General features: G+C 45.8%; 2 protein-coding genes across 5 annotated transcripts in view; both read right to left on the bottom strand.

Moving 5' to 3' along the window:
* The window catches only part of MBTPS1 (membrane bound transcription factor peptidase, site 1), a 64,732-nt gene extending 57,479 nt beyond the window's left edge, over window positions 1-7,253 (bottom strand). Inside the window, exon 1 of the mRNA XM_023226794.2 lies at window positions 7,002-7,253. The gene's annotated coding sequence lies outside the window, so the exon portion shown is untranslated. The remainder of the gene's footprint in view (window positions 1-7,001) is intronic.
* Window positions 7,254-12,329: 5,076 nt separating this feature from the next.
* HSDL1 (hydroxysteroid dehydrogenase like 1) overlaps window positions 12,330-14,997 on the bottom strand; it is a 26,080-nt gene continuing 23,412 nt past the window's right edge. For all 4 annotated transcript variants that reach the window (XM_023226842.1, XM_023226843.1, XM_023226845.1 and 1 more), the window contains one exon: window positions 12,330-14,803. In XM_023226842.1, coding sequence (XP_023082610.1) covers window positions 14,705-14,803 — 99 coding nt within the window. In that variant the 3' untranslated portion in view covers window positions 12,330-14,704. The remainder of the gene's footprint in view (window positions 14,804-14,997) is intronic.

Below are 14,997 nucleotides of genomic sequence, written 5' to 3' on the forward strand. Positions count from 1 at the left end.
ACTGGCAAAACCCAAATAAGCCTGCCTGTGGATCAGATGGTAGTGATGTATCAAAACTAATTTCCTGATTTTGACAACTGTGCTGTGATTATGTAAGAAGGTACTTGCGGCCGGGCGCGGTGGCTCAAGCCTGTAATCCCAGCACTTTGGGAGGCCGAGACGGGCGGATCACGAGGTCAGGAGATTGAGACCATCCTGGCTAACACTGTGAAACCCCGTCTCTACTAAAAAATACAAAAAACTAGCCGGGCGAGGTGGCGGGCGCCTGTAGTCCCAGCTACTCGGGAGGCTGAGGCAGGAGAATAGCGTAAACCTGGGAGGCGGAGCTTGCAGTGAGCTGAGATCCGGCCACTGCACTCCAGCCTGGGGAACAGAGCGAGACTCCGTCTCAAAAAAAAAAAAAAAAGGTACTTGCTTGGAAGATACGCCCACTAAAATACCGGGGGATAATGGAGTATCAGGTCTGCAATTTACTCGCAAATGCTTCACAGAAAAAAAGGTTTCATACTGTTTGTGCAACCTTCTTGTTAGGTTCAGCCTGTTTCCAAAGCAGACAGAAAAAATAAGTTCTTTATTTAGCCTCACCTGCCAGGGATGCACGAGCCTGGAGGTATTTTAAATGTGGTAACAGGGGCATTCTAAGCCTCTTATATTGGATTCAGTCAGTGCTGTTCACTGCTATGAAACCAAACCATATACCATGTCAGACAGATTTACACTCATCAATTGTTATGTAGAAGGACATCCGAAGATGGGACTGAGCTAGTTAAAGGGAAATTAAAAGTATATCTCATTCTAGGAAATTGACAGAATTCCTGAAAAGATTCATGGTAAATTTCTGCTAACATTAACCTGTGTTTCTATGATTTACATTCAACAAATCAAGTGACATTTTGACAGAAAAAATGAGGCACCCCCTGTAGAATAAAAATCATGTTTATTAAGTCAACAATTTGAATAAAGTAAGTACTCTCACATATTGTTGGTGAATATTAAAAAAAAAAAAAAACTCAACCTTTTAGAATGGCAATTTTCAAATATGTATTAAAACGCTTAAAAACGAACACTAAAAACTTTTGGTCCAACAAATCCAAAATAACAAAAACTAACACTCACTGAGCATTGAGTATGTAGCAGGTGACATTCTAAGTAGTCTGCAAGTATTAACTCATTCAATCCTCCCAACAACCCGTTATTACCCCCATTTTCAGATAAGAACTGAAGCCCAGAGTAGCCAAGCAACTTGCCTGGGGCCACACCACCAGCAAGCAGGACAGCTGGGCTGGAAACTCAAGTAGTCAGCCTGGCTCCAGAGGCTGCACTCGTCAGAGGCAGGTCGCCTGCTTGTCTAAAATCTCCCCTAGGGATTTAATCCAAGAAGTATGAATCTGGAAGCACATAAGGCTTTATGTCCAAGGATACACACTGCAAGATTATGAGTGGGAAAAGCTGGAGACCATCTCAATGTGCATAAACAAGGAGACTGACTAAATAATTATGGTTCGTGCATACCACAGAATGCCATGCAGCAATTTCAAATGCTCCTCCTGCGGTAGGCTCAACAATGGTCCCCACAAACATGCCCACATCCTCATTCCTAGAACCTGGGAATGTTCCTTGGTACACAAAAGCATACAGGCCAAAGGGACTTTGCAGCTGTGACTAAATGAAGGCATTAAGACAGTATCCTCGATGATCCAGGTGGGCCAGGTGTCATTACAAGGGTCTCTATAAGAGAGAGGCAGGAGATGAGAACAGGTAGTAAGAGATGTGATGATGAAGCAACGGGTTGGCTGGCCACAGTGGCTCATGCCTGTAATCCCAGCACTGTGGGAGGCTGAGGTGGGCAGATCACCTGAGGTCAGGCGTTCAGGACCAGCCTGGCCAACATGGGGAAACCTCATCCCTATTAAAAATACAAAAATTAGCTAGGCATGGTGGTGGGCGCCTGTCATCCTAGGTACTTGGGAGGCTGAGGCAGGAGAATCACTTGAACCTGGGAGGCAGAGGTTGGAGTGAGCCAAGACTGTGCCACTGCACTCCAGCCTGGGCGACAGAGAGAGACTCCATCAAAAAAAAAAAAAAAGAAAGCAATCAAGAGGATGAGATAATCTGAGGAAGAAGTTAGGCGCCAAGGAACATAGGTGGCCTACAGAAACAAAAACAAAAGGAAACTGATTCTCTCCACAGAGCCTTCTGAAGGAGACAGCCCTGCTGAAACTTTGACTTCAGCTCAGTGAGACCGATTCTGGACTTCTGATATCCAGAACTGTGAGACCGTAATTTCATGTTGTTCTGGGCCACTGTTTGTGGTCATTTGTTACCATAGAAATATGGGAAATGCTAATGAAATGTTAAGTAAAACAGTTCATGTACCACATAATCCAAATTTTATTTTACATTTTAATTTTAAAATGTGTCTATGAGCAAGAAAAAAAAAAATGCAGCTGGGTGTGGTGGCTCATGCCTGTAATACCAGCACTTTGGGAGGCCAAGGCAGGAGGATCACCTGAGGCCGGGAGTTTAAGACCAGTCTGGCCAACACAGCAAACCCTGTCTCTACTAAAAATACAAAAAATTAGCTGAGCACGGTGACACATGCCTGTAATCCCAGCTACTCGGGAGGCTGAGGCATGAGAATCGCTTGAACCAAGGAGGTAGAGGTTGCAGTGGGTGAAGATAAAGCCACTGCATTCCAGCCTGGGCAACTGAGACTCTGTCTCAAAAGGAAACGACGACAACAAAAAAACCCACTGAAAGCCACATACCAAAATGGTTACAGTGGTTCTACCTTTCAACTGTATGATTACAGATAGTTAATTTCTGCTTTATTTTATTTATGTTTATAGGGAGCACGTTACTTTTATACTTAGATAAAACATATCATTTAAGTATTTTAATAAACCTTTTCAAATAAATTTTAAAGAATAGGCCAGGCTTGGTGGCTCATGGCTGTAACCCCAGCACTGCAGGAGGCTGAGGCTGGGGGTGGGTAGTGGGGGTGGATCGCCTGAGATCAGGAGTTCAAGACCAGCCTGCCAACATGGTGAAACCCCATCTCTACTAAAAATACAAAAATTTGCTGGGTGTGGTGGCGTGTGCCTATAATCCCAGTTACTCAGGAGGTTGAGGCTGGGAGAATCGCTTGAACCTGGGAGGCAGAAGTTGCAGTGAGTCAAGATCAAGCAACTGCACTCCACCCTGGGTGACAGAGTGACATGCCATCTCAAAAAAAAAAAAAAAAAAAAGAATAAATCACACCTTCTGGTAAGACAGTGGCACAAAAATTCAAATATATATGCTAGATTTAATTTTATTTGTACATATACTAAAGCTTAAAAGGAGTCTATCTCCTACAAATCGTTCTCAAAGATCTGTCTAAAGCTATTTTCCAGCCTAAGGAAAAGACAGCCTTTGAAAGTACTAAGCTTTTGGCTAGTTCATTCTGAAAGGCTTATTATCATTTGTAATATCACTTAAGAGAGCCTACCTACTTAGGGCTGTTACTGGATCCACTAAATGTTAACTGGATTTAGTTTCTATAAATTCTTTATGCAGAAGACCTGGTTATCTTTCCATACAAAGGTATAACCTTAAAAGACAGTATTTCTATACCTATGGATTTTTCATGAGAATGATTACATCTCTAAAACAGGAATAATTTAAAATTTTTGACATCAAACACTAACTTAAAAAGACACAGTTCAAATTATAGACATAGAAAACAGGACTTAATGGGATTTGTGTAGAGGGGAGATTCGGCAGAAGAAATGGATTACCGGGCAAGCAGCTGGCCCAGCTGGTGGCTAGCATTCTGTGCAGCTCTTGGAGTCTCCCACTTACAATTTTCACAAGAAAGGAATATCACAAAGATTATAATTCTGGGCATAACTAAAATATACCTGAAATTATCTCTTTGAAAATAATTAGAACATAATGCAGGTGAGAGAAAATGACTTGTATCACCCGATAATCATCTAATTATGCAGCTATGCCTTGCTTTGTAATAAACTAATTTACTAAAATAGCTCCAAAGGAGACTGAATTGTGTTTAGACCACGAAAGGTTACTATCCAGTCCAACTAAAAGTCAGCTGCAAAACTACCACCATCAGAACCAATTGCATACTTGGCTGTATTACCACTGTTTAACAGGCTAACAATTAAGTCATGCCAGACCAAACTATAGTAAAACAAAGGTGTCTTCTTTCTTTGTTTTGAGACGGAGTCTCGCTCTGTCACCAGGGTGGAGTGCAATGACGCGATCTCGGCTCACTGCAACCTCTGCCTCCCAGGTTCACGCGATTATCCTGCCTCAGCCTCCCAAGTAGCTGGAACTACAGGCGTGTGCCACCATGCCCAGGTAACTTTTTGTATTTTTAGTAGAGATGGGATTTCACCGTGTTAGCCAGGATGGTCTCGATCTCCTGACCTCATGATCCGCCTGCCTCGGCCTCCCAAAGCGCTGGGATTACAGGCATGAGCCACCGTGCCTGGTCGACAAAGGTGTATTCTGGTGAATTCTTACATCCAATGCAACCATTTCTTCTGGCACATTCTATCCATCAGGTGGTCTTGTATTAAAAACAAAAAAAATTCATCCCAATGTATCACTACAGTCAAGAGTGAGAAACCTTGGTCTGTGGTGTCTTCACTGCCTACTATTTCACACAGGTCACTCTTGTCTTTTAGTCCCACCCTTGAGTCATCCAGTATTAGCTGGCCACACACAGGGCACCTCCAAACTTCTTACCTTCTTTATTTTACTTTAAAATGCGTTTCCTCAACTGGGTACAGTAGCTCACGCCTGTAATCCCAGTACTTTGGGAGGCTGACGCAGGTGGATCACAAGGTCAAGGAGTCTGAAACCAGCCTGACCAACATAGTAAAACCCCATCTCTACTACAAATATAAAGATGAGCCGGGCATGGTAGCAGGCGCCTGTAGTCCCGACTACTCAAGAGGCTGAGGCAGGAGAATCGCTTGAACCCAGGAGGCAGAAGTTGCAATGAGCTGAGATCTGCCACTGCACTCCAGCTTGGCAACAGAACGAGACCCTGTCTCAATAAATAAATAAATAAATAAATAAATAAATAAAGCGTTTCCTCAAGCAGATTTCTGCAGTACTGATGGGAGCAATGCACAGTTCACCTTAGCCTTCAGTCTTCCCAGTTCTTTTTTTTTTTTGAGACATAGTCTCACTCTGTCACCCAGGATGGAGTGCAGTGGCGTGATCTTGGCTCACTACAACCTTTGCCGCCTGGGTTCAAGCGATTCTCCTGCCACAGCCTCCCAAGCAGCTGGGATTACAGGCGCCTGCCATTGCGCCCGGCTAATTCTTGTATTTTCAGTAAGGACGGGGTTTCACCATACTGGCCAGGTTGGTCTTGAACACCTGACCTCGTGATCCGCCCGCCTCGGCCTCCCAAAGTGCGGGATTACAGGCGTGAGCCACCGCGCCCGGCCCAGTCTTCCTAGTTCTTGCTAACCTCCTGACTAGAAGAGCTCCCACTTCATCCCTAGGTGCTTCAAAGGTTTCGCAAGCTCTGCATTGGAATTTCCCCTTTTTATATAGAAAGGACCAATTCTTGATTATACAGGGTGCCTGGGGAGTGCAGTAGTTTGACACGTGTCTGGGTCAGGTCCCAGCTTCCATCCCCAATCAACAATTTTGCTGTCATCTGCATCACACACTAGAGCATAAAATAAAATTTTATTTGACAAAAGTATTCTGCATAAATGTTTAAACAAAATGCAGTAGAGCCATACAACTGAATATTATTTGGTCATAAAAGGAATGAAATCCTGATTCATGCTACAACATGGATGAACTGTGAAAACATGCTAAGTGAAAGAAGCCTGACACAAAAGGCCACATACCATATGTTTCCATCTGAATATATGAAATAGTCATTAAAGGCAAATCTAGAAAGTCAAAGTAGATGAAAGGTTGCCTGTGGCGGAGCTTGGAAATGGGTATTGACCACGAATGGGCATCAGAGGTCTTGGGGTAACAGAAATGTTCTAAAAGTGGATTTGGTGGTGACTGTGCAGCTGTAAATTTACTAAAAACCACTGAATAGTACACTTAAAACAGGTGGATTTTATGGTATGTAAATTCTACTTCAATGAAGCCCTTACATTAAAAAATAAGTATAAATAATAAAAGCAGATTCTCCAGATTTTAAAACAAAAAATGAGAGGAATTACTTCTCTTTTGCAAGCCCTCCTTTTCTTACATATACAATCGCAGACCCTGAAGTTAGGAGGGCTTACCTACATAGTTAAGACTTAAGGACGAGTCTCCAGAATTCAATTCAGGTCATATTCCACTCCATGTCATTTGGAAATGTCAATCACAATCTAACAACTCCATGTCATTTGGAAGTGTCGATTGGAATCTAATAACTTAATTTGTGTAGACAAATAGACAACCCAATACGAAAAGTAAACATCTTAATAAAAATATTGACGATCCACAACGATCTTAGCGCAACCATGCCAAGGCGAGGCAAGATTTTTAAGATGCTACAGGTTTAAAAGGCAACCAGGTTCTGAGAGTTCGCCGAACAGGATCCCTGCATTTCCAAAAACCAGCAGCGGAATATGCACAGACCGAGATAAGGCAAAGACTCGAGGTCTTTTAAACCTGAAGCCAGCACTGCCCCGGAAGCGCACCTAGAATTCAGTCTGTTTGCAAGCTCGGGGCCAGAGCAGGGCGTATTGTTTCACTCGGTGAATGCTCACTTCACGTAAAGAAAACCATGCAACGGAACAAGCCGCCGGAGCGCGCACACCCCCGCAGGGCCGCGGGACAGGCACGCTGTGCCCAAACAACACCGGAGGCCCCGCGCCCATCTTCCCCGGCCCGGCCCGGCCCCCGCAGCCCTCGCCTTGGGGCCTCGGACGCAGCCGGCACAGCTGAGTGAGTGGGCCGCCGCTGCTAGACAGGCGGGCAGGGGAGCTGTCCGGGGAGGCCGCGCGCGCGGGCGGCTGACGTACCTGCGCCGCCTGGAGCTCAGGGCCGGCGGGCCCGGGATAACGGCGCCTCCGCGGCGAACACGCCTGGGCACTCCATTCGGGGCTGTTTACTCCCAACTCTCGCGAGACTGGGCGACAGGGCCAGGGAGGCCCACAGCTGGGAGCGTCAGCCCCACAGACCCAGCGTGCCCTGTGTGTCCCGCGCTCCCAGGCCTGCGTGCGCGCTCTGGACGCCGTGGGCCGCGGGACCACGCCGGGAGGATGGACGATGGTCTCGCGACATTTGCGGTCGGGGACCTGTGGCAGGGTGGAAGCGGGGGGGCGTGGCCAGCGCGGGGCCAGGCGGCGACAACGCGCCGGGGAAAGGCCTTGTCTGCGCGGCGAGTCGCTCTAGGATCCCAGACTCGGAAAAGGAGCCTGGATCTAGAAAGACTGCCTGGTGCAGGTTCCCTACCCCCACGGGCCTGCTGTCGTGGAACCGTGGAGAACTCACTTCCGGCGCGGACCCTCCCTGCAGGGGTCCACGTCCAGGCATCGGCGGTTCGGACTCCCCAACCCCGACCGGGCACCTGCCCTGGGTGCCCCTTAACCCGGGCGGTACCTGGTTAAGATGGCGAAGTGCCAGACCGGAACACGAGAAACTCCAAATTCCGCCTGCGCGACCTCCTGACCCCTGGCGCCGCGGGACGACAGACTGGGCCTCCCGATGTGCAGAGCCCTGCCGGGACACCGGTGCGTGCGAAACGGAAGGACCTTTGTAACGCCACGTGTTTGCCCTTTTTGAAAAAACAAGAATAAATGTGTTAAACTCTCTGAAAAGCTTGCCGCCTGAAAGATGTCTGGACGACTTAGATGCTAGGATCACAGGTTGTTTTCAATGTAAATGGCCCCATAAGGGCTGCTGGTGGGCGGTGATGCGCTATAGGTCGATCAGACGATTTTTTGTCTTTTCGAACTTGACACTGCACCACAGTAATGCTGAACTGCACCAGTATTACAGATCACAGCGCATCATCTTCCTTCAACATGATTTAACACAGTTGACTTAATATAGTGGATACATGTAAAATTACAAATTACCATACCCCACCTCAGGCTTCTACTTGGTAATTTTGAGCAAGTTATTTAACCTTTTTGTACCTCAGCTTCTTCATCCCAAAAATAGGGGTACCAGCCAGGTGGGGTGGCTCACGCCTGTAATCCCAGGACTTGGGGAGGCGGAGGCAGGCGGATCACTTGAGGTCCGAAGTTTGAGACCAGCCTGCTCAACATGGTGAAACCCCGTCTCTACCAAAAATATAAAAACTTAGCTGAGTGTGGTAGCCTGCGACTGTAATCCCAGCTACTCAGGAGGCTGAGGCAGAATTGCTTGAACCTGGGAGGCGGAGGTTGCAGTGAGCTGAGATTGTACCACTGCACTCCAGCCTGAGTAACAGAATGAGACTCTGCCTTAAAAATAAGTAAATAAAAAAATTTTAAAAAAATAGGGGTACTAATATCTACCTTAAAGGATGAGGGTTAAATTAAGCACAGACATAAGGCCTAGCGCAGTGGCTTATGCCTGTAATCTCAACACTTTGGGAGGCTGTGGCGGGAGGATCACTTGAGCCCAGGAGTTTGAGACTAGTTTGGGCAACAAAGACATGTCTCTACAGTTATGTTTGGTTTTGTTTTTGCCAGGAGTGGTGGTGTGCACCTGTAGTCCCAGCTACTAGGGAGGCTGAGGTGGGAGGATTGCCTGAGCCCAGGAGGTCGAGGTTGCAGTGAGCCATGATTGTACCACTGCACTCCAGCCTGGGCAACAGAGCAAGACCTTGTCTCAAAAACAAAAAGCATACGCATAAAGTACTCGGCTCCTATATGACTCAATACTTGGTGGATACTTGAATCCTTTCCTGACTCAGATCTCATACGATTTTCTGAACTTTTGGAGAACCCTTGCCTCTCTTTGCATTTTCAAACTGTCAAAGGCACTCCCTTCTGCCACCACAGAAAGCATTTGATCTTAAACTTGACTATGTCCTTCTGTTCCAACTTTGGGTAAATTAATCTTGGTCAGGGTTCTCTGAACAGCCCTTTAGTCAGTGTGCCATTGAATACATAGCCCTACTGTTGGAAACGGGGGTAGAAAAGTGATTGCAGATATCAATCATGTGACAGTGAGTCCCCACAGCAGGGGAGAGAATACCACCACCACCAGTTCCAGAGAATGCCTGTACACTGAGGGGACTGCCGTGTGGCAGAGGAAAGTTACTTGGAGAACTACCAAGACGGCCTGAGCTACAGGATCCTGGTCTACCATTGGTGGATTCCCACCACTCTGGTTCTAAAATAACTTCCTCAACTTGTGCTTCACATGCAGAATAAAGCATCTGCAAACCTTTATTCAAATGAAATGTTATGTTAAAGAATAAGAGCTGATGGCACGGTCACGAGCCAACCCTGGGAAAGCCTCCCTGGAGTTGTGGCTCTGCAGCGATCTTGGAGGTCCTAGTAAACCTGCCGGCAGCACTGCAGGCAGGCTGCTTTTTTTGGGCAAGGATGGCTTTGCCGAGAGCATCAAAACCTCGGAGGCAAACACCAAGGAGGTGTTTTCAGGCAAGATCGCACCTGAGTCACTGCTCCTCGATGTGCACCTGGAGGAGACATCCCTGCAGACGTCTCCAGCCTCTCACTATACTCACTACAGCCTCGCCCACCAGCACATCTCAGGTGTCCGTGGCTTTTTCAAGGACAACTTCATGCTCCTGGTGCTGGAGCTCTGCCACCTGAGACCTCTCGTGGACCCGCACACAAAGAGAGCCCGAGGGTGCTACTGCCCGCAGTAGATTATCCTTGGCTGCCGGCACCTGCCTGAAACTGGATTATTCACCAGGATCTCAAGCTGTACCCCCTCTTCCTGAATGATGACCTGGAGGTGAAAACGGGAAGATTTGGACTGGCAACCAAAGTCCAACATGACGGGAGGCAGAGGAAGACCCTGGGTGGGACTCCCGATTCCATAACTCCCAGGGTGCGGGGAAAGAAAGGGCACCGTTTCAAAGCGGATGTGTGGTCCCTTGGGTACGTCACACATACCTTGTTAGCGGGCAAACCACCGTTTGAAACCTCTTGTCTAAGAGACCTACCTCTGGTCAAGCACACACACAGCGTTCCCAGGCAAAGCCACCCCGTGGCCACCTCCCTCATCCAGAAGATACTTCAGACACACCCGACAGCCCCCCACTGAGAAGCTTCTGAATAACGGGTTTTTCACGTCTGGCTCCATCCCCGCCCATCTCCCCATCATCTGCCTCCCATCACACTGAGGTTCTCAATCCCTCCCAGCAGCTTGGACCCTCGCAACTGCAAGCTTCTCGTGATCCTCGAGGCATGGAGAGCCCCTGCCTGAGCAGCCCCAGGAAAAAGAGGAACCAGTGCCAGTGCCACCCGCATCCCCAGCTTCTGGGTCAGTGAGCGGGTAAACTGTTCCAACAAGCACAGCCTAGGGCATCAGCTGTGTGACAAGTGTTACACATGCCTTATCTTCGACAACACCATGACAGCCTGCAGTGCGGTAGTGCTCCCTTATCCAAGGGCACATGTTCCAAGACCTCCGGTGGTGGATGGTCTTGGACTCACCGTGGCTGGAACTTCAGCAGTTTGAGGTGCGACAGCAAAACTTCCATGAATTTCTTTTTCCTTCTTCCCAACGTCATGGAGAGAAGACTTGTTTTACTGTAGATCTCAGCAACTTCAGCATACAGTGTTTTTCTTTCCTTATTAAGTGGAGAAGTTTTACCTTTTCACTTAAAAGAGCACTTTCCAGCTTCTCGGCGTATCTATAGTGCCAGCATCACTACTCTTGGGCTTTGGGGACATTACGAAGTAAAATAAGGGTTACCTGAACCCAAGCTGTGGACACGGGGAGAATTCTCATCCCAGGCAGGAGGGAGTGGGATGGTGCGAGATTTTATCACGCTACTCAGAACTGTGTGCAATTTAAAACTTATGAACTGTTTATTTATGGAATTTTCCATTGAATGTTTTCAGACCTTGATTGACCACAGGTAACTGAAACCTCAGAAAACAAAACTGTGGATAAGGGGAAACTACTGTCCACAGAGCATGATGACACAAGTCCTGCCCCATTGTGAGTTCCCATCCAACTCACTGATGGAGGTCACCCCCCTAAGTATTTCCACAACCACCTGAGCAAACACTTACTGGAGAAGGGTGTCAACGTCATGCCACAGGAAGGCCATGAGCCTGTCCACCCTCTCCCCTCGGGGGAGCACCTGGCTCCATACCTGCAGCGCCATTATCCCGCCCTCAGCAGTGGCACTGTGCGGGGCTGCACAGAGCGCATCGCCCTCGCAGGGGGCTTGCTGTAGAAGTTCTATTTGTGCATGTTCCAGAGTGGGTTCTAGAGCCTCCTCCCCTTCCCTTTCAGTATCACCATAGGAATTACATAGAGTCTTTTTTTTTTTTTTAAATCTTTTGAGACAAAGTTTTGCTCTGTCTCCCAGACTGGAGTGTAGCGGGGAGATCTCAGCTCACTGCAACCTCCGCCTACCGGGTTCAAGTGATTTTCCTGCCTCAACCTCCCCAGCAGCTGGGATTACAGGGGCGTGCCACCATGCCCGGCTAATTTTAGTATTTTTAGTAGAGATGGGGTTTCACCATGTTGGTCAGGCTGGTCTCAAACTCCTGACCTCAAGATCTGCCCGCCTCGACTTCACAAAGCGCTGGGATTACAGGCGTGTGCCACCACGCCCGGCCAGGAATTACACAGAGTATTTCTACTGAATTCACGACCGTCCTGTGCTTGGCTTTATACTCATTAAACACATATGAATCTTTAAAAAGAAAAATCACACACAAGCCAATACTGAGACTGAGACATAGATAGACTGGAAAGGTTTTGAGGACATAACCACCTAACCCTCTGGTTCCCAAATGGGGTTAGATTTTAAGTAATTGAGGTTGAAACACAGGAAAGTCTCCTAGGAGCTGTCTCTATCTGCTCTCTTCCCTTTTTTTCTTCCCACTCTTTCTTGAATCCATTACAATCTAGCTTGAAGATTGAAATGGCTCATGGAAAAAAATCACCAATGATCTCCCTCCACACAGCCAAATTCCACGAGGAAATCAATCTTCACCTTACCCAACCTACCAAGAGACAGAGATCCAGAAGTCAACTCAGCAGCTTCCAAAGACTGGGTACATTGTTCTCAACAATTTTGTTACTGACTTGTCAGCTTTTAACCAGTTATGACCACTGGTGTTCATAAGTTAATTTCTTGTAATCACTTCTAAGAAGAAAAAAAATTCTCTCATTCCAAATTACAAACATCTGGAACAAAACACTTCCAAAGGAAACAGAAACAACTACTTTTATTGTTAAACTTTCAATTGACAAATTAAGTTTCAAAGGTTCATATTTCCCATGTTCTTTTTTTTTTTTTTTTTTTTGAGACAGGGTCTCGCTGTCTCAAGGCTGGAGTGCAGTGGCACGATCTTGGCTCACTTCCACCTCTGCATCCCGGGCTCAAACGATTCTCCTGCCTCAGCCTCCCAAGTAGCTGGGACTACAGGCATGCACCACCATGCCTGGCTAATTTTTGTATTTTTTGTAGAGACAGGGCACGTTGCCCAGGCTGGTTTCGAACTCCAGGATCAAGTGATCCACCCGCCTTGGCCTTCCCAAATTCTGGGATTACAGGTGTGAGCCACCGTGCTCAGCCCATATTTCCCACATTCTTAATGAGACCCCGTCCACAGTGGTCCAATCAACTTTCAAATTAGCTCTGGGGAAAAAAATATATTTAACGAAAGCTAGAAAACCTAGAGGTCTTGCTCTTCATCTTTTGCTACAGCTACGGACAGCTCTGCGCCACACTTGCACCAATCAGCATGTTTGCCCATGTCCTGCCAAGGAGAGAATTTTACATCATCACTGACAGGTGCGTTCACCTATTCTCATCACGTAACACTGATTCCGATTCCATACCGAATTTATCAATCTAAGACATTACTGGACCACGCAACCTTACATATAACTACCTGACAATATTTTCACACGAAGTTGCTGCTGCTTATTACACATCAAAGTTCACGTCAATGTGGCATGAAGTCAAGAGGATTCCAAGTTAGCTCCATCAAAACCTTGGGGGTCACACAGCACCTCCCAGTGTGTAGATGTTCACATCTAAGTCCTGAAGACATGATCTGAGCATGGAAGAGCTTCTGGAGTTGGCCGCTGATCTTCTGAGTGCAAGTCCCATCTGGAAATCCTGTAGGCAATGTCATGGGCAAAACTGTGTCCATAAAATTGTGCTCAGGTCTGCTTATGACAGATTATCATGCCACAAAAAAAATGCCACAGGAGTCCAGACTTTTAACCAATCTACCAGCTTCTGCATCCGTATCACAATGCCAAGCTCTGAATTTTAAATGTGCACGTATTGTCATATTCATATAGTGACTTATAGTTTTCAAAGCACTAGGTACATGGTCCTCAAAAATGGTTGGCTTTATAAGACCCCAACTAAGGACATTTCATAGGTTTCAATGTTAACGCATATTGTGAGGGCTTGTGCATAATTATCTTCACACCAATAAAGGTATTCACTACAATACATAAATTCATTACACAAACCAAGAATAAGCTTCTAACTTATTCACAGATATATCATATCACACACATAATTTGTCCATATTTTACTATTCCATAAATACTTATTATTTCTATCAATAATGCTACTGGAATGGAATAATATTACATAGAAAAATGTAGGAAAACCAGATATAACAAGCTGCAAAGGGCTAAATTTCAGTTACAAAATGGGTCAGAGGCTGAGAAATCACTATTTATCCACAAGGATTGCCTTACAAATCAAAAGATGACTGCAGGTTTCTCTTACATATCTAAATCTAGGAATAAGTTCATACCATAGCAGATTTGAAAAAACAAAAATATAACGTAGGAAGTAATATTATTCATGGCAAACCAACAGCATGAAATTTGGTAGGCTTATCTAGGATGAAAAGGAATAATCTAGATTGTTTTAATACCCTTTAAGATTCCATGTTAAGTCATCCTGACAAAAAATCTTTTTAAAATTATGGTAACCATAAATAAAGTTGCTCAAAGACACCACACCCACACACACACACATGTACATACACACGGTTCTCTAATGAAATATCAGTTGAAGTGCAGCATTTTCATTACAGATAGTCAAACAGCTAGAGCTATACAATACACACAGATTTTTCCTAATAGTACCAGCAATCTTAGCTATAAAATAATACTTTTCAGTAGTCTTTCTTGATGCACATTTAAAAACTAGTACAATTCCTCTAGTGTAATGGTCAATTTTCCTTAAAAAACAACATCTGAAATTTATTATAAGAGCTGACAAATCACATTATATTTCAATGTTAGACTGCTGTGGCTCTAGAACAACAGAAAAGCGTAACTTTTGAACAGGTTAGGGAAAAAGCATGAAATGTAGATGTCTTCAATCAGCCTCAGGCATTATTGATCCTGTGCCATCCATACACCCTTGAGGTTTTTCACAGCATTCTGACAGTATGATGTCTGCTTTGCAAATGACGAATCAACAGTATGCTGAATAATCAGCAATAAAACACAGCAGATAAATTAAATGTGTTTTTCCAAATGTCGGAATACCAAGGTTCCCAGGAGTTGGCAAAACTTCTCAAGCGGCCATCCAGACTCAGGCTGTGCAGGATAAGGCCTCCTTACGTAGTGAACGGTTGAGAATATTTGCTCCCCACACCCAGAGCCATTCAGGCATATACTGTGCAAAAAGAAACTAAAAATGAAAGAGAAAAAGGTTGTGAGGTTAGAACGAGAAATCAACACTGAAGGAACAAGTACACAGACCAGCACATGAATACTCACCAATCACAACAAACACCCACCAATCAATCACAACAAACACCCACCAATCACTCACAACAAACACCCACCAGTCACAACAAACACCCACCAATCGATCACAACAAA

The sequence above is a fragment of the Piliocolobus tephrosceles genome, chromosome 17 (genome assembly GCF_002776525.5).
Source record: "Piliocolobus tephrosceles isolate RC106 chromosome 17, ASM277652v3, whole genome shotgun sequence".
Lineage (NCBI taxonomy): Eukaryota > Metazoa > Chordata > Mammalia > Primates > Cercopithecidae > Piliocolobus > Piliocolobus tephrosceles.